Source organism: Notamacropus eugenii, chromosome 4 (genome assembly GCF_028372415.1).
Source record: "Notamacropus eugenii isolate mMacEug1 chromosome 4, mMacEug1.pri_v2, whole genome shotgun sequence".
Taxonomy (NCBI): domain Eukaryota; kingdom Metazoa; phylum Chordata; class Mammalia; order Diprotodontia; family Macropodidae; genus Notamacropus; species Notamacropus eugenii.
Genome location: NC_092875.1, coordinates 319,066,497 through 319,092,636, shown reverse-complemented (window position 1 = coordinate 319,092,636; position 26,140 = coordinate 319,066,497). Strand labels below are relative to the sequence as shown.

The window sequence follows — 26,140 nt, the reverse complement described above, 5'->3', positions numbered from 1 at the left end:
GTTTGGTATTTGTGCTGTAAACTGCTGCTTCTTACATTAATATGTTTCTTCTGTCCTTGCTCAGTATACTAAGACTATTTTGATATCTTACCATATTAAATGGCTTCCCAAAGTATTAAATCTATACTTTGATTTGGCTATCTATGGCACTGTTAGGCATGGGGAATTCAAAGATAAAGTAAGATACAATCCCTGTCCTCAATAAACAATGTAATAAAATTTAAAACATCAATAGATTACTAAGATGCTAGGTAGAATGCTGTAATTCGATTAAAATATATACTAAGTGTCTGCAATGTGAAAGTGATAGGACAAATTTTCAGGAGGGAAAGAACACTGTTACTTGAAAGGATTAAGCTGGGGTTGAGCAAAGATGGGGGGATGTGGGAAAACGAAGTACAACCAGGTTCTATCCTCTCTACAACTTCACACACAGTGATCTAAACAATGCACCAAACTGAGTCCTGATCAGGAAATGCAAGAAAAAAAAATCATGGTGCTATTTTCTCCAGTCCATATCACCACAGGGAGATAGACAAAAAGGTCTGTGGCCATTAAGATGGTATCTAGCTAGGAATGGCCCTGAGGAGCATTCCAGTGCAGAGAGAGGCTGTGTGTATAGGGCAGAAGGAAGGTCCAAGTCCAGCAGCATGGTCTACTTGAGCAAAGTGCAGGAACAGGTGTCAAAGGGAAGCTCTGCTGCTCACCATCTACTTCCAAATCACACATTCAGGGTGAAGAGAGGAAGAGACCTGAGCCCAGGGGTGAGGAATAAGCTCTACATTGTATATTAATCAATGAATGAGTTCAGAAGCAACAAATTAAAACAACCCTCAAATTAAAACTACCTCACTCCTATCAGATTGGCAAAGATGACAAAAAAAAGAAAGACAAATACTTGCAGGTTTGTGGGAAAAAAGGAACACTAATGCTCTGCTAATCAAACTGTCTGGCAATTCTGGAAAGCAATCTGGAACTATTTCCCCCAAATCTATTAAGCTGTGCATACCTTTTACCTAAGCAATATTGCTATTAAGTGGCAGATTTGGATGGTGAGCTCCTTGAGGGCAGGGAACGCCTTTCTGTCTTCTTTTTTCAATTCCTAGTGCTTAAAACAGTGCCTAGCACAGAGTGAAAACTTAATATTTACTGACTGATTGACTGGCTACGTCTACATCCCCAAAATATCAAACAAAGAGGAAAAGGGCTCACATGAACCAAAATATTTATAGCAGCTTTTCTCATGGTGGAAAAGAACTGGAAACTAGTATGAGTCCGAAGAAGGAGCTGGTTTCAGAGGAATCTGAGAAGATTTGTAGGAACTGATGCAAAGTGAGCAGAACTAGAACAGGGGGCGGAGCCAAGATGGCAGAGTAGAAGGATGGACCTGCTCTAGTTCTACCTCTATAGCCTATAAAATACCTGTTAAAAATGAGGCAGCAGCAGACAGGGGGCTCCCAAGGCAGGCAGCAGCCTGAGTCCATAGCTGAAGGCCTCACTGTAAAGCCCCTGAGGGAACTGAGCCCCTTGTGGCAGCCCTGCCCCACCTGGGCAGCTGATCTTAATCTTACACTGAATAGCAGCCCTGCCCCTCCTTCCCCCCAAAGCCCCTGGAGAATTGGAGCAGTTCATCTGAATCTCAGCCCCCAGTGCTGTCTTGGCTGAACTGGAAGCGAGGTAGTTGTGGAGAAGAAACTCAGAAGTCAAGTAACTGGCTAGGAAAATGCCCAAAAACGAGAGAAAAAAAATAAGACCACAGAAGGTTACTTTCTTGGTGAACTCCCATCCTTTCTGATGAGGAAGAACAAGGCATACTGTCACAGGAAGTCAAGGACCCTGCCTCCAGGGCTTCCAAAGGCAACTTAAATTGGGCTCACAAGATAAGATCTTGAAAAGCGAGTTAGCAGCTTGCTAAAGGAGAACCAAAAAATGCTCAGGAAAATAACACCCTTAAAAAGAGGCTAACTCAATTGGAAAAAGAGGTCCAAAAAGTCAATGAGGAGAAGGAGGCTTTAAAAAGCAGAATGAGCCAAATGGAGGAGAAGGTTCAAAAGCTCACTGAACAAAATAGTTCTCTGAAAGAGAGAACTGAGTTCAGGGAAATGAATGACTATGAGATAAACCAAACAGTTAAAAAACAAAACCAAAAGTTTGAAGAAATAGAAGATAATGTGAAATATCTCATTGGAAAAACAACTGACCTAGAAAATAGATCCAGGAGAAACAATTTAAAAATTATGGGACTACCTGAAAGCCATGATCAAAAAAAGAGCATAGACATTATCTTCCATAAAATTATCAAGGAAAACTGTCCTGATATTCTAGAACTAGAGGGCAAAATATGGAAAGAATCCACTAATCACCACCTGAAAGAGACCAAAAAAGAGAAACTCCTAGGTATATTGTGGCCAAATTTCAGAATTCCCAGATCAAGGAGAAAACATCGCAAGCAGCTAGAAAGAAACAATGTGAGTATTGTGGAAATACAATCAGAATAACACAGGATCTGGCAGCTTCAACATTAAGCGATCAAAGTCCAGAAGTCAAAGGAACTGGGATTAAAACCAAGAATCACCTACCCAGCAAAACTGAGTATAATACTTCAAGAGAATAAATGGTCATTCAATGATATAGAGGACTTTCAAGCATTCATGATGAAAAGATGAGACCTGAAGAAAAACATCTGACTTTCAAAAACAATAATCAAGAGAAGCATGAAAAGGTAAACAGGAAAGAGAAATTATAAAAGACTTTCTAAAGCTGAATTGTTTACATTCCTACACGGAAAGAAAATATTTGTAACTCTTGAGACTGTTCTCAGTATTTGGGTAGGTGGAGGGATTGTACATACACATACACACATACACACACACATATAGACAAGGAATACAGGTTGTGCTGAATCAGAAGAGATGATATCCACACAAAAAATATATAAAATAAAAATTAAGGGGTGCGGGAGGAAAATACTGGGAGGAGAAAGGGAGAAATGGAATGGGGCAGGCTATAACTCATAAAAGAGATAAGAAAAATCTTATTCAATGGAAGAGAAAAGAGAGAAGGGGAGAGGGGAAAAGTGAAGCTACTCTCTCCACATATGGCTGAAGGAGGCAATAACATGCTCACTAAATTTGGTATGAAAATCTATCTTACAATACAGGAAAGTAGGGGAGGAGGTGACAAGTGGAGTGAGAGGCATGATAGAAGGGAGGGTTAACGGGAGAAGGGAGTAACTAGAAATAAACACTTTTGGGAAGGGACAAGGTCAAATGAGGGAATAAAAAAATAAAAATAAAGGGGGACAGAGTAGGATAGAGGAAAATATAGTTAGTATTATACAACATGATTATTATGGAAGTCTTTTGCAAAATGACACATACATACCCTGTATTGAATTACTTTCCTTCTCAGTGGGGTTGGGGAGGGAGGGAGGGAGGGAAGTTGGAATTCAAAGTATTAGAAACGAATGTTGAGAATTTTTATTGCATACAACTGGGAAATAAGAAACGCAGAGAATGGGGTATAGAAATTTATTTTGCCCTACAAGAAAAGAGAGAAAATGGGGATAAGGGAAGGGTGGTGTGTGATAGAAGGGAGGGTACATTGAAGGAAGGAGTAATCAGAATGCAAAGTATTAGGGGATAGGGGGAGGGGAGAGAAGGGGAGAGAAATTGGATATGTAACAAAGTGATGTAAAAGCAATGAGTATTAAAACAATTGGTTGAATTAATTACTGAGACTAAATCAGAGACATCTTTAGTTTGGGGAAATGAATTTTAGTCTAAGTCTCCTGGAGGCAGGTAACTTCGGGTCAAATTTGGCATTGATGGAAAAATTAAGGTTTAATGGTAAATTTGATTTTATGATTTGCTATTTAATCAGGAACTAGAACATGTATAGAAAGGCATGTAAGCCACTTAAGACTTGCCTCAAAAGATGCTCCTTAGCCAAAGTGAAACTGTAGTCATAATTGAAACCTGGTTAATGCCACTTGCTATTTTAAGATGCTATGGGACTATTAAGTGACTATTCTTCTGAGCCTAACTCCAGGTATGGATAGCAAGAAAGCCGGTCTGAGCCTTCAATCCATGATGCCAATAAGCTGGCGAGATGCTGGTATGAACTGCAAAAGGTGATCTCATGGGAAGGGTGGGAGAGCAGCTGTTCAGCCTGGGCTGAGGTAGGATTCTCCTGACTCAATTTCCCCACTGACACTTCCAGACTTTAAGCCTGACTGAATTCAAGTTGACAATATACTCCTATCTGGAACTGACATGAACTTGGGGAGATACTGGTTCCATGCAACTCTTAGTGGCAATTTCCTATAGTCAAAAGATTTGTAAGCTTAATATCAGATTGTTGGTAGGGGAACATCCGAGGTTAAGTCTAAAATTAAGCTATCAGGCTTAGGACTTTAGACAAACAACAATAAGGTAAACTCTAAAGGACTTTAGACCAACAACAATTACTAATTCTTAGTAATACTGTAGAGACAATTAGGTCAAGGGCTTGTGAAGTTAGCACACATAAATATTATTTGTGTCTCAGTTGGTTAATGTTTTAAAAAAATTCTTTTGTGGTCTATATTGTAAATGCTTTAAAAGGAAGTATCACCTGATCAAAAGTTGGAATTGTTTTATGCGATATGAACTGTGTTAAAAATGAAAAATAAAGGAAAAAAAATGATGAACAGGAAGACTTCAGAGAGGCCTGGAAAAACTTATATGATCCGATGCTGAGCGAAAGGCGCAGAACCAGGAGAACTTTGCACACAGCAATGACCACAGTGTGCGAGAGTTTTTTCTGGTAGACTTGGAGCTTTGTAGCAATGCAAGGACGTGAAAAAAAGTTCCCAATCGTCTTCTAAGGCAAAGTGCCTTCTACATTCAGAGAAAGAACTATGGAATTCAATCGCAGAATATAGTAGATCATTTTTGTGTGTGTGTATTATGTTTCGGTTTGTTATATGATTTTTCCCATTCAATTGAATTCTTCTACACACCATGAGTATAGTGAAAATGTATTTAATAAGAATGTTTATGTAGAACTTATATCAAATTGTATGCCATCTCAGGGAGGGAGGGGGGAGATAGGGGGAGGGAGGGAAAATAATAATCTAACTTATATGGTAGTGATTGTAGAACACTGCAAATAAATAAAATTAATTAAAAAAAAAAAGAGTAACCCAAATGGCAGAAGAGGTCCAAAAAGCCAATGAGGAGAAGAATGCTTTAAAAATCTGAATTAGCCAAATGGAAAAGGAAGTTCAAAAGCTCACTGAAGAAAATAGTTCTTTACAAATTAGAATAGAGCAGATGGAAGCTAATGATTTTATGAGAAACCAAGAAATTACAAAACAAAACCAAAAGAATGAAAAAATAGAAGACAATGTGAAAAATCTCATTGGAAAAACAACTGACCTGGAAAATAAATCCAGGAAAGAAAATTTAAAAATTATGGGACTACTTGAAAGCCATGATCAAAAAAAAGATCCTAGACCTCATCTTTCATGAAATTATCAAGGAAAACTGCCCTGATATTCTAGAACCAGAGGGTATAATAGAAATGTAAAGAATCCACTGATCATCTCCTGAAACAGATCTGAAAAAAAAAAAAAAAAAAACAAACTCCTAGGAATATTGTAGCCAAATTCCAGAGTTCCCAGGTCAAGGAGAAAATATTGCAAGCAGCCAGAAGGAACAATTCAAGTATTGTGGAATCACAATCAGGATAACACAAACTCTAGCAGCTTCTAAGGGATCAAAGGGCTTGGAATATGATATTCCAGAAGTCAGAGGAACTAGGGTTAAAACCAAGAATCATTGAATAAAACTGAGTATAATAATTCAGAGGAAAAAATGGTCATTCAATGAAAAAGAGGACTTTAAGCAATTTTGATGAAAAGACCAGAGCAGAATAGAAAATCTGACTTTCAAACACAAGAATCAAGAGAAGTATGAAAAGGTAAACAGGAAAGAGAAATCATAAGGGACACACTGAAGTTGAACTGTTTACATTCCTACATAGAAAGATAATATTTGTAACTTTTGAGACTTTTCTCAGTGTTTGCGTAGTTGGAGGGATTATATACATATAGACAGAGGGCACAGGGTGAGTTGAATAGGAAGTGATATCTAAAAAAATAAAATTCAGGGGTGAGAGAGGCATATATTGGGAGGAGAAAGGGAGAAATGGAATGGGGCAAAGTATCTTTCATAAAAGAGGCAAGAAAAAGCTTTTTCAACAGAGAGGAAAAGGGGGATGGTGAGAGGGAAAAAAGTGAAGCTTACTCATCACATCTGGGTCAAGCATGGAAAAACATACACACTGAGTTTGGTATGAAAATCTCTCTTACACCACAGGAAAGTAGGGGAGAAGAGGATAAGTGGGGTGTGGGGGGATGATAGAAAGAAGGGCAAATGAGAAGAGGGAGTAATTAGAAATAAACACTTTTGGGGAGGGACAAGGTCAAAAGAAAGAATAGAATCAATGAGCGGCAGGATAGGATGGAGGGAAATATAGTCTTACTCAACATGATTATTATGGAAGTTTTTTGCATAACTACATATGTATAGCCTATACTGAATTGCTTGCCTTCTCTGTGGGGATGGGTGGGGAGGAAGGAAGTAAGAGAAGTTGGAAGTCAAAGTTTTAGGAACGAATGATGAGAATTGTTTTTGCATGCAACTGGGAAATAAGAAATAGAGGTAATGGGATGTAGAAATCTATCTTGCCCTACAAGAAAAGAGAGAAGATGGGGATAAGGGAAGGGAGGAGTGTGACAGAAGGGAGGGCAGATTGGCGGAAAGGGTAATCAGAATGCATGGTGTCTTGGGGTGGTGGGAGGAGAGAGACGGGGAGAAAATTTGGAACTCAAAATCTTGTGGAAATGAATGTTGAAAACTAAAAATAAATACATAAATTTTTAAAAAAAGAACTAGGAGAACAGTTTATACAATAATAATATTATAAAGACAAATAAATTTGAAAGCTTAGCAATTCTGATCAACAGAATGAGCAACGACAATTCTAGAGGATTCATAATGAAACATATCATGTATTTCCAGAGACAGAGAGATGAAGGACTTAGAGCGAAGAGTGCAGCTTGTTTATTTTTTTTAAATACGGCCAATGGGGTAATTTGTTTCACTTGATTATTTATATAGAAGAGGTTTTGCTTTTGGGAAAGGGAGAAAGTGGAAAGGAGAGAATTAGGGCCTAAAAATAATTGAAAAACAAAAAAAGAAATGTAAAGGAAATCAATGTCTTGGCACAAGTAGTACAAAATCTTTCCCAAGTAACAAATTCATTGAAAATTAGAATGGACCAAATAGAAGATAATTAAAATAAAGTCAAAAGACTAAAAAAGAATAAGAAAATATAAGGTATCTCATAGCAAAATTACCTGACTTAAAAATCAGATGATAGAGATATGAATCATAAAAAAGACCTGAACATCACCTCTCAAGAAATCATAAAAGAAAAGTGCATATATCTCTTAGAACAATATGACTAAGTGGAAACAGAAAGAATCCACTTGTTACCTCATAAAAGGAATTCCAAAATGGAAACTACTAAAAACATCATAGCCTAAATTCAGAGCATGTAATTAATAGAACAAATACTGCAAATACAAACAAATCTGCTAAAAAGAAAGAACTTAAGCTGCAAGGTGCCAGAATCAGGATCACACATGATTTAGCCACTATAAAAGAATGGAGAGTTTGGAATATGATATTCCAGAAGGTAATGGATATAGGCTTAAAACCAAGAATAACTTACCTAGCAAAACTGATTTTAATTCAACAGGAAAAAAAAGAACTTCGAGGAAAAGATCAGAGTTGCATAGAAATTCTGAATTATAAATACAGGAGTCAATAGTAACATAAAACGATAAACATTAGAGAATAATCATTAGGTACTAAAAAAGGATAAAATATTTACATTCTAATATGGGAAGAGGATACATATACCTTCAGAACCATATCATCATTAGGGGTTACAGCAGGAGCCTAATTTGGACAGCGGGCCTGGAAGTGGTTCTGGTATGTTTTAGGGATCTTAAAAGAAGAATGGAAAGAAAAGAAGGGGGGGGTGGAGGAAAGGAGAGGAGGAATGCAGAAAATTATCTCAAATAATTTGGGCACACAAGTAGTTTATACAATGAAGGAAGAAGGGGTGGGAGAAGCAGCTGACACTTGAACCTCTTATGTGAAGTGGTCGAATAAGGGAAGAATGTACACAGTAGGGGGTATGGAAATACATTTCATTCAATAGGGAAATGGGCAAAAGGGAGAAAATTAGAAGGTAGAATAAGATGAATGGTATATTAAGGAAGGAATTATTTCTAAGCCAAATAAACTAAGGATGCACACAAATATTTATAACAGCTCTTTCTGCAGTGGCAAAGAATTGGAAACAGTACTCATCATTTGGGAAACGCTTGAATGACTTGTGTTATGTGAATGTTATGGAATACTGTTATGATGTAAGAAATGATCAAAAGGATGATTTCAGAGACAATCTGGGAAGGCTTACATGAACTGATGCAGAGTAAAGTGAGTAGAATCAGAAGAATAGTTTACATAGTGACAGTAATATTATAAAGTTAAACAATTTTGTAAGACTTAGGAAATCTGATCAACAAACATGAAAACCAAGTACATACAATTCCAGAGGGCTCATGATGAAACACACTATCTAACTCTTGATAAAGAGGTGCTGGACTCAGTGGAAACTGAAATATATATTTTTTAGATATGGTCAACTTGGAGAATTTTTTATGCTTGACTACATGTGTTTGTAATAGGGGTTTTATTCTTTCTGATGAGAGAAGATGAGCAGGGAAAGTGACAGGGAAAGAATGCAAGTTTCTGCTGTCTGAAAAAATAAAATTTAGTAAAAAATGAATGAACGTTATAAGAGGTTTCGTGGTAATAAAAAGCTTAAGCCTTCATTTCAGGTCAATGGACCTTTGTTAAACACCTACTATTTATATAATACACTATGCTAGACACTGGGGAGATTATTCAATAAAAACACTGTATTTGCCTTATGAAGTTTACACACTAGTAAGAATATATTTCCTATCTAGCTTGGTGGTACAGTGTATAGAGCACTGGACTAGGAGTCAGGGTATTTAAATCCTGCCATGGACACTCACTATCTGTAAAACTGGGCAAGTCACTTAACCTTTCTCTGCCAGGTTCCTCATTTGTAAAATGGGGATAATAATAGTATTTACCTCACCAGGCTGGTATAAAGATTAATATATAATAATATTTATTTAGTTTAATAATAAAAATAATTAAATAATATATTTAAAGCACTTTGCAAATTATAACATGCTCTATAAATGCTAGCTTTATTATTATTATTGCTAATAATAATAATACAAAACAATGCAAAGGAAAAGCAAAGTAAAATGTTATGGGAGGTCCAGAGAATAGTTGAAGATATGGTGGTAGAGCCTGCTCCAAGCTTGGGGCTTAGTTTTAACACAGGCTGGATACAGAAGACGGCAGGGCAAGAATAGGAGGCAGTGCTTACTCTAGCTTGACTGAAATGTAAAGGATATAATGGGGAGTCACTTGAAAGAAAAGGTAATTAGTGGAAAAAGCACTAATTCAAAGTCAGAGAACCAAGGGTTCAATTTCAGCTTGGTTACTTCTATGTAACTTTGGGCAAGTCACTCATAGTCCATGGCCTTAACCTCAATTACAAAATGAAGCGAGGGGATGAGATAATCTCTTATAAGGTCCTTTTCAGCTCTAAACCTATGATCCTATGAAAGTGGTAAAGCAACAGGAAAGGGGCTCAGGTGTGGTTGGAAGAATGATTTCTAAAGTGTTGAATCCTTTTCTTATGCCTTTATGTTCCAGAAAAACAAAATTGACAGAAAAAACACTGTGAAAATAAGTAACTTGAAATGCCTGCCTATACATACCCATTTACATATTTACTCATATAGATCTTTTTTGAAAAGTAATTAGAATTCAGCATGAACTATTCCTGAATTCATTCAACCATAAGGAATTATGACTATCTCTTACATCCAGTGGGGTCACTCTGTTGATAGGGATAAGGAAACAGGAAAATTTAAAAGAAATTTCACTCATATATTTACTATTGGTTCCTGAACACCAATGGTAAATAACTTTACATCACAGGTACCATTTCAGGAGTCAAACGCATTTCAGTATGAATAGGCAAAAATAATCCTAGCTAAGTGATTGTGTTTAAAGTCTCATGCTGGAAATGATTTGTTTGCTTATTTTGACTTTTTTTTTCTGATTGCAGCAGAGACAGAGGAATGAAAAAAAGGGTTTTAAAATTTCATGTCTTAGTTCTGGCCCTAATAACAAAATGTTGCTGAAATGCAGGTGTCTGAGATATCTTAACAAAGCTCCTTCTACTCCCAGTGAACGCCCAGCGAATAGTTCCCCAGTCCTTTATATGTTTGATGGTGTTAGATTGCTTCTGCAAGTTTAAACATGTTGTGTTATAAAGCAAGGGATATCAACATGGCATAGTGTGTCTGTGTGTTGTGGATGATAAAACAGCACACTGAAGGAGCAGGCACAATGAACTTGACCTAACGTAGAGAAGGCAGGGGATTTCCTCTGCCCTCCCCCTAACTACCGCAGACTTGGTTCTAGTTCTGAGAATTTAGGTGCATTCACTTTTCAGATTGGCTTGTCTATGACTTATTAAGTGGATCCTAAGTGATCTGAAAAAAAAAAAAAAGGTGGCCTTCTTTTGTAGCTTCTTGAAATTGTTCCATAACTGTCAAAATGACAGGAAAAGATCCTTGTTTTGTGATATTTTGCTTTTCCTCGTGCTTTTACTGTGTTGAGATTGTTAAAAGCTGTCTTAGGCCTTCAGCAGTTAGATATGATTCTATTAGGACAAAATAAATCATATCATCTTCAGGGGCTGCATAGTTCAATGTCCCATATAATTTTATAACATCCTGAATAGGTGGTCATCTAAATTCTTGAACCTTCTCTAGTAACAGGGAGCTTCGCTCTTCACAATAGTTTTTGCCTACAATGATTCTGTAAGGGAGTGCAAACGATATGACTATTATTTCTACAAAAGTGTTTCTCAGTATTTAATCTGAGGTTAGTTGCCTTTAGTTGTATTTTTATTTGCATTATTATAGTTACTGTGTGTGTTTTCCTGGTTCTTCTAGCAGTTTGTATTCTAAACTACTTCGTCCATTTGCTGATCTGGTCTGTTCAGTGATGTACTACTTTTCTCTCTTTTTAAACCAGTACCAAACTGTTCTGATAATTACTACTTTATAGTGTGAGATCTGATCATTCTAGGCTCCCTTCATTCCTCTTATTTTCTGTCATTATTTCTCTTCTGATTCTGGACAGTTTTCTTATCCAAAGGAATATAACTCTATGAAAGTATTGATTACTTGTCTTTGGGAGTTTAATTTTATAACTCCAAATCTATATATTAATTTAGGTATCAAATACTTTTAATATTGGTATGGCCAACTTATTAACAATGAATGCCTCTCCATTATTTATCTTCCTTTATTTTAAAAATTTACATTTTATTTTATTTAATTTAGCAGCATTTATTGTCTTTTCATCCCTCCCCTCTCACCTAAAGAGAAAAAAACAGAACTTTTATAAAAAACATATAAGGTCAAACAAAACAAATTCTCACACTGGCCATGTCAAAAAAGTATGTTTCATTCTACACATTGAGTTCACTTCTTTGTTAAGTAGCGGAGTAGAGTTATTAACATTCTTCACAACTGGTTCTCTGGAATCACTGTTGGTTATTGTGCTGATCACAGATCTTGAGCCTTTCAAATTGCTCCTTTTTATTTTATAGTAGTATTTATATAATTCTTAAATATGTCTCTGTAGGTTAATTCCGAGATACTTTATGCAATTTGTAGTTATTCTGGAAGAAATCATCTTTATTACTTCCTCCTGGATTTTGTTAATACTCTATAGAAAAGCTTATGATTTTTGTGCAACTCTTTTGTACCTTTACTGAAACTCTTAACAGGCTCAAGGAGAAGATACAAACTCTGGGAAATGCCTTCTTTCTATCTCAGTAAACCATCTTATTATATGCAAATAAGGATAATTTTATCTCTTCTTTATTCTTTTATTTCTTCTAGTACTATGTTGAATAAAAGTGGTAGAGAAGACATTTGCTTTACCGCTGGGTAAACTAACTGGGAAAATTTCAGTATTTCACTTTTCAAATTTTCAAAATTTCAAAATTTCACTTTGCTAATAATACTTACTGTAAGCATATGTATATGTGTATAAATAAAGAAGAGTCCTTCTATGCTATCTATGCATATTGGGTTTTTTAAAAAATCTATAATATATTTTGTAGGCTTTTTTGTGTCTATCAATATAATTTTTTGTTCTTATTTATATGTTTATGTTGTTTTCCTAATGGACTATCCATAAAACCAACTTTGTCACAGCAAAAAAATTTTTTTTTGGCTATGCAGCTATAGTGTCTGCTAATATTTAGTTTAAATATTTGTGTCAGTATTCATTAGTGAAACTGGTCTATAGTTCTCTTTTTCTCATTCATCTCATCCTAGTTAGGATATCAGGATCATATATCTCATGAAAAGAATTTTGTAGACTTCTCTCTCAATTACTAAGGATAATTTTTGTAGTCATTAATTGCTCTTTAAAGATTCGATAAAATTCATCTGGAAATTTATAAGGATAACGGTTCCTTTATTACCTACCTACCTTATGGTAGGTCATTTATAGGCACTTGATTTTTCTTGTTGAGATTGGGCTGTTTAAGAGGCCTATTTATTGTTTTTGCAAATATGGATGTTTTATATTTTTGCTAACCATTTCTTTCTAACTCTCTTATCCTCTGTTCCTTGTGAGTTCCATAAAGTATTGCTCAGATGTCATACTGTGATGTGCAGGTGATTTGTGGCTCTTGAAGGCCATGCTAGCAAAGTGTACACTCCAGCACAATCTTCTCTGTTGGAAAGAGAATGGATATGGTCCTGGTAAAGACTGTGTATCTGCTTTCTAAGGATCAGCCTCTCCTTGTGAAAATGTTAGTTACTGGGGTTCTGGCTACTGGGTGATATTCTAATTATCAAAGGTACTATGTAACTCCCTTCCATTTCTGAAGTGATGGTGGCTGAGTAGTTGGAAGGGGGGCATAAGAAGCTAAGTATCTTATAGATTTTAGACTATCTATGAAACATTAGATTTGCCATTGGTCCTATAATCACTAATAATCACTTTGTCCACTGATCTTTCATATGCTAATGAAGGAGCTAAATTTTATTGATTTTAACATTCTTGCTATAAATATTAAAGTAGAAGTCAATAAGTTCTGTACTTACTATGTGCCAGACACTATACTGACAGCAACAAGAATTGCAAGACAAGTCCTGGCCCTCAAGGATCTCCTATCTGAGGTGAAGAAATATGTAAAAAATAACTAGGCACATATGAAATATACAGAGAATGGATGGAAGGTAGTCTGAGGAGGAAAGGCCTTATCGTATGGGAGAGTAAGGAAAGATCTCCAGTAATCAATGGAAACTGAACTGAGTCTTGAAGGAAGCCAGTGAAACCAAGAGATGGATGTGAGAGGGTTAGAGCAACACAAAGACACAGATCCAGGAGGAGTTTTCTGTTCAAGGAACTTGAAGTGAGCCAGTGTGGCTAGGTTACAGAGTGAGTGGAGGGAAGTAAAATGCAAGAATACTAAAAAGGTAAGAAAGGGTCAGTCTGTGAAGAACTTTATATATAAAAAAAAGACTTTATATTTTATCCATGAGGTAACAGAAAGCTACTGGAGTTCACTGAGCACAGGCAGTGACGTGATCCCACTTCTCATCAGAAAAAACAAAACTGACAGTTGAGTAGAAGCTGTATTAGAGTAGGGAGAGACAAGGTAGGGAGAGTAGTTAGAAAGCTACTGTAATAGTTCAGGCAAGCGGTTGGGGGGGTAGAGAAACACATCTGAAAAATATGAAGACAGAAAAAAAAGATTTGGCCACTGATCTGACACATGAGGTAAGACTGAGGAGTTCAGGATGACAAAGTTTGTGAGCCTGGGTGACTGGTAGGATAGTGATGCTTTTGATAGTAAGTGGGAAGTATATCTATGGAACATACAACTTGTGAGGCTCCAAAGTTAGTCAATGAAGGTTGGCTGTAGCTCAGGAGAGAAAGTAGGACTGGGTATATTTGAGATTATATATACATACATACATACATACATATACACACATATGTGTATACATATATATATATATATATATATATATATACAAATAATGATATCTATCAATAGATAGCGATATACAGATATAGATATATCTGGGAATCATCTGCATAGAGATAACAGCTAAAGCACCATGGGAACTAATGAAATCACCAAGACAAAAGGAAACTGCAGCTAACTGGAAACTATTCTCCTTAGGGAAGCAAATGAAGAAGGTGGATTTTTATATACGGAGGCAGTAAGAATCATCACTGCATAGGATATAAGCATATGCAAAATATCTCCATGAAAATGAGATATGTGCTGATATCTGTTGTAAAGTATGATAAAATAAGAGAAACTCAATGAAGATCCTGATAAGACCCTTAAGATTAATAAAGATTGAAATTAATATGAAGTTAGGAAAAAGAAGTAAAAAGAGAATAGCTATGGAGAACAATTAAAAGAGCATCAACCTGACATATTTAAATAAGCTGCTGATTCTGATAAAATGGGAAATGGATAGAGTAATGTGCATCAATACCAATTATAACAATTTATACAAAATCTCAGCAATATAAGTAAATTGCCACAAAGAGACCAAAATAAGTCTGAAAGAAGCTTGTCTTTTAAAAACTTACTTGACTGCCTTGCCAAGTGGAGAAATGTGGCAGCCAAGGGAAACGTTGATGGCAAACTTCTACAGAAGAGGATTGTGAAAAATCATGAGAAGTTTTATTAGAGCAAAAAACAGTGAGGTGCAGTGAAAGAAAAAAAAATACACTGAAAAGAAAGCTGGTAAGTGACCCAACTAGGCAATTATTTTAAGGACATTTGAAGATGATTTTGGAAGGATGGTAGAAAAGAGATGGAAAATGGAGATCTGTAAAGGTTTCTGTTTTTAAATGTCTTTTCAGAAATCACAGAGGTCCGAAAAATAATTTAGGTGGCACAGTACAATGGAAAGAGCTTTGAATTTGCAGTCAGAGAACCTGTATTTGAATACTGGATCTGCTACTCATTATCTGTGCAAACTTGGGCAAATTACTTAACTTATTTTATTCTTTTCTCATATATAAAATGAAGAGGTTGGACTAGATGGCCTCCAAGGTACTTTTCAATTGTAAATTCATGATCATTGGGCAGGGCACTAACCTTCATTCTCCTCCTGGTTCTGCTTCTTACTTTATGGATTTTGCTGCCATGCCTTAGTGGTTCGGACCATCCTTCTGTCATGCTAGTTCCTTTCACTCACTATTTTCCTTCTGGGGTCTGCCTAAAGGAGGGGGCCAGGCTGGTCAACCTTCATTCCTCCCTGAAGCCCAGCTGAAGTGTATTGTCTTCCCCCATTAGAGCAGGACAGGCCCCTTGAGGGCAGGAGCTGTCTTTCTTTTTGTGGTATTTATATTTAGCACAGGACCTGGCACACAGTAGGTGTTTAATAAGTGCTGTCAGTCTGACTGCCTAATGGTGGAGTCACCACATTTGGACTCAACATCATAATTCTGAATAAACTGCAGGAGTAAGTGAATGCAATGAAGAAAAGAAATGAGGCCTGAGCTGAAAGCAACACAATTCCGAGGACATTAGGTAGAAGAATCTTCTTAGGAAGTCTGACAGTATTAGAACTGATGAACCCATCAAAGTAATCAATATGATAAAAAATTAAAGAGAATACTATTGGTCTCTCCACAATACAGTAACAATGCTCCTTTTCAAATGGTTCAATATTTTGGTTTTTTTAGACTGAGTTTATATCCTTTGATAAAGTTTTAATTATTCAGAGTAAACGCAAATATATAACATCTTCAATTTATCATCTAAGTTGAACTGTGAATTGTCATCATATATTTTCTTAAAATAACACCCAACAATAGTTTTCAGTTATTAAAAAACCCCCGATACCTTATTTGTGTATTATTTACAAACAACTAACTCTACCAAGTCTGTCTCTTCATCTAGCCATCAAATATAAAAAGAAGTTGACAGGAGTTTTTGTCCGCCATATATTATTTTAAACGTAAAGTAGCTTGAAAACTTTAAACTACGTATACCTGCTAGCTATTATTATCATATATGACACTTGTAGATTAATTCAAAATGATATTAGATGGCTGTCACTTTAAGACTTAACAAATATAAAGAAAACGAATTACATGTATTAATCATCTATCAAGCAGATAAAACCAATTTTCCAAGTAATGTTTTAGTTTTACTTCAAGTCAACAGTTCAAGTGTGGAGTTATTTGAACATTAGGAGTTCTTTTTAAAGTGTGGGTGGCCACAAAACAAGAACATTTATAACACCTATTATGACAGTGGCTAAAAAAGAAAACTAATAATCTGTTCTTCTTGTATGTAAATTAAGGACTATGTTACCTAACAACATTAATTATTATATTACTGAAGTAAAGCCTCTCACCGCACTTTGTGCCTCTCTGTGCTTCTTTTCCATTCTGCAGTATGGTTATCTGCAAGCAGTATCTCTGCTGATTGCACTGATTGTTTCTCATTTATTTCGTTTAGTATTCTGCTCAGCTTTCTTTGTTTCAGCTTCATGTGGCTCATTTGTTAAAATACTTTTTTTTCGGTTTCACCTTCCATCACTAGTCAATGATGAACTTCCCCTTTGGACCTACTAGAATATCATTGATATAGCTCTCACTATGTGCCAAGCACTGCACAGGTGTTCAATGACACTTTCCTAGACATCTTTGCAATGTACTTATCATGCATTATCCTGTATTATAATTATATTTATAGGTCATATCCCCCTACTAGTAAACTCCATGAGGACAGAGATTCAATTTTAATTAAACTGTTTATCTCCTTTCCCACTAGCACCTAGACAGCAGTGTTCTTCTACAAAAAGAGCAGGAATTTAATAAGGGTTTGTCGAACTGAAATGAAGGCTTAATTCAGGTACTATTTCTTCCATGAAACTTTCCCTGATCTTTCCCTTCTCAGTTTTTTTTTTCATAGTTCCATATCTCAGTCATTTCTCCTTTGGAGGCATTTTCATTTAATAAAAATTTTAATGGCCTATAATATTATTTTGTATCCTGAAAATCTATGTATATCTTATTTTCCTAGTAAATTACAAATTCATTTTTTTCTGTTCCCTATACCTAACATTGAGCCTTTTTATTCCCTACACCTAACACATTGAGCCTTAGATAACCAAATTAAGGTGTGAACTTATTTATACACAGCAGATACTTAAAATATTTTAAATATGAATGAAAACATTATCCTACCTTCTAGTTTTTTTAAACATCTTATCACTCATTAGATTGTAAGATCTTTAAGTACAGAGGCAGTGATTTACACTACCTTTGTATGTATTCCCCATGCCTATTAGAGTGCCTTACCTATATAACAAGACTTCAATGAGTTGTTCTCATCAACAGCAACCAAAGTTGAGAAGTGAAATTTATCCACATAATTCTTCTTCACTTTTATTCTTCCACAAATCCTCCATAGGTGAATATGCAAAGACCTTCCTCTAGGTGATTTAGAATTCTAATAACTACCAAGTTTAGCACTCAAGCTATCCATTTGACTAGTCAATCTTCTTTTCTAACCCCAAATTTCATAGATTCTACCCTTTTGGGCTAATTTTCATATAAGTCATAATTGGTACTGCCTACTAATTTTATTTATCTTTCTCTTAACCTCTGTTATGACTTACATAATATTGAAGGGGAACGAGATTTGTGATTTTATTAATGTAGGAAACTCCCTCTACCAATGTGGATTGGTAACTATTTTACAATATAAAATCTTAGAGAGTAGTTTGGGAGCCTTGAGAGGTGAGAATGACTCATCCAGGGTGACATGGCTAATATGTGTCAAAGGTGAATCTTAAATTTACATCTTTTTGACTCTGAAGCTGGCTCTCCATCCACCATACTTAAAGTGTTTAGCATAATGCTTGGCAAATAGTAGGCACTATTTTAATGCATATTCCCCTTCTCCCTCACCTACATGTCACTGCAGTATTTAATATTTTCTAAAATTTCATTTTTAAAATTAGTAAGCATTTAAGAAAGTAATCTGCCTCACTTTGCTTATACTCCCCCTGCAAACCCCATCCTGATTTAAAAAAAAAACCACACTGTCCCAACTGCCCCCTCCCCCCCAAAAAAACCCAATACCTGAAAAATAAGGCCCTTAATGCATGGCTACAGAGTCTAGTAAAAACAAATTCTTTTATTAGCCATGCCTAAAAAATTGTCTCTCTCTGCATTTTAAATTCATCACCTCTCTATCAGGAAGCGAGTGTTGTTTGATCTTTCTCTTTTTGGAGGAAATCACTGGAGTGATTTGCCATTTCCTTCTCCAGCTCATTTTACAGATAAGGAAACTGAGGCAAAGAGGTTAAGTGACTTGTCCAGGGTCACACAGCTGGCAAGTGTCTGAGGTTACAGCTGAACTCAGAAAGATTAGTCTTCTTGACTTTAGGCGTGGCACTCAATATTCACTGTGTCACCTAGCTGCCTATATATATATATATATATATATATATATATATATATATATATATATATATATATATATATATATATATATATATATACACACACGCACATACATGTATGATGCGTGTGTGTATATATGTGTACATACATATATGTATATATACATGTATATAATTACATACACTCTTTATATACACCCATATATGGATGCATACAGTGTTTGTGCTCAAAATTTTTTGAACTTGTGGGATATAGGACCAAAGAAGTTTGAAAACCAATGTTCTAAGCCCATGGGAAGTCAGGAAGGCCAAATTACTGCTGGCTGTTTTCTACCCTATAAACTTTATCACTAGGAAGAGCAGACAGAGGAGATACTCAAAAGGAGGAAGCAGGAAAAAGGGCTGAGAAAGTTATGATGACTGTGCTTGAAAATTGTGTTAACTGTTTCTGTTCTAAAATGATTTGTTCTTGCTTTTTTAGACAGCTAATTTTGAGGAGCTCTGTAACTGAAGTCAGCTTAAAAAAAAGAGGTTTTCTAGGGGGTTTCTAAGAACCAGAATTTAAATAGTGGTATCATTCTTAGAAGTAACAATTCTCAAAATGTAGAAAAGTTAAGGAAAGGTAAGGAAGCCTTTATTTCTCTAAAGTTAGAGGGAGTGAGGAAGCATTTCATATTTTAAGGTATTTACTAAAAACAAAAAAAAAAACTTTGAAAATTATGATCACTTCATATTACAATTCTTCTAGTGTGGTATATTATAAGTATATGTAAGAAATTCCCTACATTTACTAGCCAATGAACAAAATAAATAAGGTCTTTTTTTTTTTTGTCTAAATAAAGGAAATATCCTTTTATTTTCTTCAAAACTTTAGTGTTGCTCCTTAGTCCTAGAATATAGGGATTGCCATAGTTTTATAGGCCATTCCTATTTCCTTTCAGGTTTTTCTTAAGAGACAGATAAATCTCATTTTTTTTAGTCTACATTCATCAAAAAGTCTTCTATTTCTCTATTGTGTTAGTTGCTCTTCTCTGTACCTTTTCTAAATTTACTCTATCTTCCTTATGGAGAAATGGCAGGAACTAATAATAGATATACTATGATTTTGTTCAAAATAATTTTATTAAAATATACCATAATCATGAAACTTTATTGCCATTATGTTTATCTGATACCTCTTAAATGTTTGAAAAACGGGAAAAATACACAGAATATTAACAGATCGGTGAAGTAGCTGTATGAATGTAAGCAAATCCCATCACCTTACTTGCAAAATAGAGATCATAATACCTGTAATACCAACTTCTTTTGGAAATGCTGATAACAACTGGAGATCTTTTTAAGTGCTTTTATTCACTCAATGAATAAGAACCAGTGAGTTAAGTTTTCATTTTTGAAAGAATCTTATAAAAGGAAAATGTTGATTTGCTTTTTCCTTCCTTGAAGATAGGGAAGATAATTGTGTTTTTTAAAAGAAATTTATAGCCAGGCATGGCAACTATGAGCTTTGTTAAGATTAATTCTTCTTTCAAATTAATCATGTATTGCTTATTTTATATTTTTTTTGTAAATGGGTATGTACATTTTTTTTTAATAAAGAGGCTTAATTAATTCCTTGATTTACAAAAAAGAAAGTGACTTCTATTCTGATTTCTTAATAAGTATGCAAATAACTCCAGGAAAAGTGATAAGACAAATGGTATTAAAAATGTGACCAGGTTTTTATGCAATGATTAACTTACCTCCAAAGAGATGGAATGCTTTTCTGCAACTTGGTAGGGGCCATTTTGCTGAATTGGATTTCTGAAAGTTTTGCTTTATTTTCAAGTATTCCTTAGTAAAGAATGTTTTTGTAGCATTGTTCAGGTCTAAAATGGAAGCAAAAACGTTTCAAAACACAAATTTAAGCAAAATACAGTGCTTATATGAATACAAAGATGAAAGTATCTTGGTCATGGTTTCAGATCTTTTTCAAAGAGTGAAAATCATATTATAATCAATCTTTTCCATTTATGCAAAGATAGTTCCCTAAATTTCCTATATGACCTGGCAAGCCTACTAATCTCCAATTCTACTACTGATACAACAACCTGAGTAACAATTCTTAGAATGACTTTCCCTTAATTTATTCTGCTTCATCTCATTTATGAAGTATATGTTGAGAGCCTAGTGTATGTGTAAAACCACAGTGATTCTTTGGGGAAGTACAAAAAACACAGAAGGTCCTTGTACTCCTATTCAAGAGTTTTTAGGCCTAGTACGGAAGGCTAAACACAAAAAGACACACAAGCTGAGCTCAATTACAAAACAACATGGTAGAAATTGCAAAAACTGTAATTGGTTGGGGAAAAGGTTACTTAGGTTAAGTTTCTTGGAAGAGGTGAATTCAGATGTTGGTCTTGAGAGAGTTGGTTGATGGAAGGGTGAAAGAAATTCTGTGTATTCCTCAACCCACTTCAGCAGCATAAACAAGCATAATCAACAAATCAGTGGCACAGAGCTATAAGTAAGACAAGTACTGGGGCCAGAATTCTGAGGAAGGAATCAGTTTATACTAATTAGTTTGGGTCAATTTCAGTGACTGTGTGGCACAAAAGAAAAAGAGATAAAGCTGAAAAAAGTAGGAAGGTGGCAGTGGTGAGCAGACAACCGAGAAGGGCTTTGATTGCTTCACCTGTAAGAAGTAATCATACCTTAAAAAAAAAATTAAAATACGGTTAAACCCAATTTATATTTTCCTTTGTATAATTTTTACCTTGGACTGATGCTATTGTTCACAACATTAAAAAAAGGGAATTAGATTCCCAACTTTCAGTTTACACAAAAAGCAACTAGTTGTCTCCCTATTCTTGATTGTTCTTTACTCTCGTAGAGGACCAAAATGACATCATTATATTGGAGTCAAGATACAGCGTGTCCCACTGTGGCTGATTAGACCAACATGAGCTCAAAAAGCTCTACCACAGGTCAGGCACAAATAGTTCAAATGAATATTTGGAGTGGAGATGTCTTTAAATTTGGGCATCTCACTTTTCTTTTAAGCCACCGCAACTGTGTTTTGCTCATAGAAAACAGTACCTTCTTGGATGCGGGCATACTATGTTGGATGGTCCTATCCAAGGTTCGTTAGAAAAACGTCCAGTCTCCTTTTATCACTTCTTCTGACCTCCACATGAGCATTTACTTTGGGTGAGTTGTCCGTAAAATAGTCTTTTAGGCAAACTTATTTTGTGTATTTGAACTAAATTGCCAGCCCATGAGGATTATCTTCCTATTCTAACTGCTCCTTCAATGGCTCTTCTTTCCCACAAGCCCATCAGCATTTTTGACCTTTTCAAGAGTTTTGTAGTCAGTGCTCTTCTCTCTATTCTTTCCTTTGGCAATCTCATTTACTCCTATGACTTCAACTACATTTATGTGAATGACTGTCAAATTTCTGTCACCATCTTTAGCTTCTCTTCCAAATTTTTCTAACCTAGAATTCCCTATTTCTCAAACATGTTTAACCATTTTAAGAAACAAATACTTCAAATTCTACCCATTTTACGAAACAACTCAAATAGCAATTTCTCCCCAAATCCTCCCTTGATATCCCAGCTGGAAATGACCTTTTTCTCCTCCAAACTTACTGTGTCATACTTTATATTATTATTATTTGCAGGCAGTATGGGGCTTTGCTCCCCTACTATATGCTAAATTCTTTAAAGGCTAGAACCATGTAAATCATTTTTGTATCTACTACAGTATCTTACATAATGCTATGTACATAGAAAATATTTAAAGCAACTTGTTGAATCATCACTAAATAAAATGGGAAAAACCCAAAATGCCATGCAAGGGAAATGAAGCAGAATGTGATAGTGAAAAGAACGCTGGATCTGAAGTAGGAGATCCTTATTACAAATCCTAGTTCTGCTCCCTAGTACCTGTATGACTTTTAGTCACATTTGTGATGAGTCACATTATTCTGTTAGATTCACTTTATTCCCAGTGGTAAAATGAGAAAGTTGGATTAGATGAACTCTTAGATCCTTTCTGGCTGTCAAAAAGTATGATCCTATGAATTTAATTTAAATGTTTAACTTGGAAATCTCTCTAACAATTTTAATCCTATATCCATAAATTGAAGTACACTGAAGTACAAAGCAAGATGAACCTGGGAATGATTTGTAAAGTTAAAGTTAATGTATGTTATAGTGTACTTTGTAGCAGTATCAGCATAAGTTAAAAAAGACAGTCTGTCAAAGCCAAAAAAACAAAGGGACTGATAGAATTATTAGTAGATACTATGGTATGAATTTGGGTAAGGGCCTACAACTTAAAATTACTGGCAAAGATTTTATTTTAAGCTTTCAGGCCTAATTCTGAAATCTGTCTGCAAATGACAAAGCCCAGTGCTAGTTTCTCAATGATTAAATGTATCTTTTGTTTGCTTAGTTAAAATCCAGTATTGTCCATGGAATTAAATCAGTAAGTATTTATTTATTTACTCTATGTCCAGGCACTGTGCTAAGTGTTGGGGGTACAAAGAAAGGGGATACAAAATAGTTCCTGCTCTCAAGGAGCTCACAGTTTAATGGGGGAGATAAAATATAAACCACTACGTATAAATGATACATGTACAGAATAAACTGGAAAAATCTCAGAGGCAAAGGTGGATAAGTGCAAAATATACCAATTTTGATAATGCATAGCCTCATAGATTTAACTCAGTGACTATCTAATCTGACTTCCTCACTACAGATGGAAACTAAGGACTAGAGAAGTTAAGTGACTTGCCTAGTGAATAAGTATCAGAGTAATGGACTATTATCTATTTTAAAAGGGGTATTTAAAGGCAAAGTGTTGTTTAGTCCTTTCAGTCATGTCCAATTCTTTATGATCCCATTTTGGCATTTTCTTTGCAAAGATACATTTCCTTCTCCAGCTCACTGTACAGATGAGGAACTGAACCAGCAGGGTTAAATGACTTGCCCACAGTCACACAGCCAGTATCTGAGGCCAAATTTGAATTCATTAAGAGGAGTCTTCCTGATTCCAAGCCAAACGCTCTATCCATTGAGCAACGTAGTTGCCCCCAAAGGTGTAATGTTACCATGTACAACATTTCTAAGTCTCCTAGCACCAAGGAATATAATATGCTTTTCAACCATTTGGTGAATTCTTATTATACCTCATAAGACGGGGAGGGTTAGATTATAGGCATTAGGATTCTTAATTAAGACTACATGGTGAGACAAAGGCAAAAAAAAAAAAAGTTTCAAGAAGGCTCTGCTCTGCGTCTTTGATTAACTTTCACCACAGAATCAATCCCACGTTATGTTATTTCATGTTAACTTGAGTTCCCTCTGCTCTCATCCCAGTTCTACTAATCCAGTCATGTGATCTGGGACAATCTCTTAAATTCAGTACTGTTCAGTTTCTAAATCTGTGAAGGGTCTGGAAAGGTAGTTTTTATGGTTACTTCCATGCCCATAGTGGGGCTAGGTGGTGCAGTGGATAAAGCACCAGTGCAGGAGTCAGGAAGACCTGAGTTCAAATGTCACCTCAGACACTTGACACTCACTAGCTGTGTGACCTTGGGCAAGTCACTTAAGCCCAATTGCCTCATCCTGGGTCATCTCCAGTCATCCTGATGAATATCTGGTCACTGGATTCAGATGGCTGTGGAGGAGAAGTGAGGCTGGTGACCTGCACAGCCCTCCCTCACTCAAAACAAAGTCAAGTGCAAGTCCTGTCATCATTTCTCTGATGGAGTGGTCTTCTTCGGCAATGAAGGACGAACACACACATACACACACACACATCCATGCCTATGGTTTTTGTAATCTCTAAATTGCTATATATGTATAAACCATCATTAGGGAAAAGACAGAGTATGTGTACTTGAGCAAAATGTATGTGGACTACCATCTGCCAGCGGTTTTGAGCCTTCTTTAGAACACAGTTAGGAGAGACTGCAGGGTAGCCACCATTTCCTAGGTTAGGGCTAGGGAGTCAAGCCCTAGTTCTGGCTCTGTTGTTAATATTATTCTGTGATTCTAAATCTTCAGTCATGTTTGATTCTTCTACAGCTTTATAAACATTATCCAAGGCAGGTGCTCACTGAATTCTGCTTCTTTTATATGGTTACACTGGAGCAAAAAAACTGCAGAGTACAGGGTACTTGAAGAGTCTATAACATTTCTCAAAAATATCTTGCAAGATGTCAAACTTTTTGAGGCAAATCTAGGAGGCAAACATGGCATTTTAATGTGAACCTATTATATTATGATGTACTATGCTTAATTTTTTTCGTTAGATTGGGGAATTCTTAACCTTGTAAATGTATCATTGGAATCATACAAAACAGCAATTTTCTCTCCTTTTGATAATGCTGACCTAATTTTAAATGATGACACTGCAAATATTTAAGCATTTAAACTAAAATCAGTATGAAAAGGAATTTATAATACCAACATTGAAATCTTAGTATATCTATCCAGGAGAGGTTCATAACTTCTTGCGTGTTACAAAGCCGTTTAGCAGTCAGGTGAAGCCTACAGAACCCTTTCTGGAATGATGTTTTAAAATAACTGAAGGAAATGCTACATTTAATTTAGAAGCTATAAAAATGAATATATGATTTTTTTAAAGAGGCAACTAGATGGTGTAGAGAATGGAATTCTAGGTCTAGAGTCAGAAACACCTGAGTTCAAATACAGTCTCAGAAACTTACTAGTTATGAGGCTTTCAGCAAGTCATTTAACGTGTTTACCTCACTTTCCTCAGCTGTAAAAACAGGATGATAACAGCACCAAGCATAGTTGTTTTGGGGATCCAATGAGATAATATTTATAAAGTCCTTAGTAGAGCACCTGGCACATGTCAGCACAATATAAATGCTAGCTATGCTGCTACTATCACCATTAAGGATGATCATAACTGTTATTGACAGTGATTATGATAATTATGATCACTGCTGTTGTCATTATCATTATTTGTCTTTTTAATTTTTTTATTATTGGAGGGGCTCCCTTCCCTCCATTATCATTAATATTATTCTGATCCAAGTTCAAAGACTCCTTTTAATCAATTCATAGACCATCAGTTAACCAAAGTACAAAATTGCCCTATGTCTGTACATAATAAATGTCTGGATGCTATTGTTTGTATAATAATCCTAAATTATATTTTAGAAAAAACTACAAGAGCTTTAGAGGATCACATATTTACTCACAAACCTGAAATGAAATGGTTACATATGAACAAAGAAGTAGCCTGATTACATTTCATGGATTAATTCCCCAATATTGCCAACTATCATCATAACAACAGTCTCGCCCATAGGATTTTTTCTTTTTAAGAAACAGAGGCTATAAGTCCTAGGTTCTTTCATATCGTATTCTCAAAGATACCATATTTCTATTGTTAACCACATGG

The 26,140-nt window shown here is 35.5% G+C and overlaps 1 protein-coding gene across 16 annotated transcripts in view; it reads right to left on the bottom strand.

Moving 5' to 3' along the window:
* Positions 1–26,140, bottom strand: part of RNF180 (ring finger protein 180) — a 285,964-nt gene that overhangs the window by 46,236 nt on the left and 213,588 nt on the right. For all 16 annotated transcript variants that reach the window (XR_011966184.1, XM_072605045.1, XM_072605042.1 and 13 more), the window contains one exon: positions 20,461–20,586. Coding sequence is in view for 15 of the 16 variants with exons in the window: in XM_072605045.1 (XP_072461146.1) it covers positions 20,461–20,586 (126 nt within the window). In the remaining variant the exon portion in view is untranslated. The remainder of the gene's footprint in view (positions 1–20,460; positions 20,587–26,140) is intronic.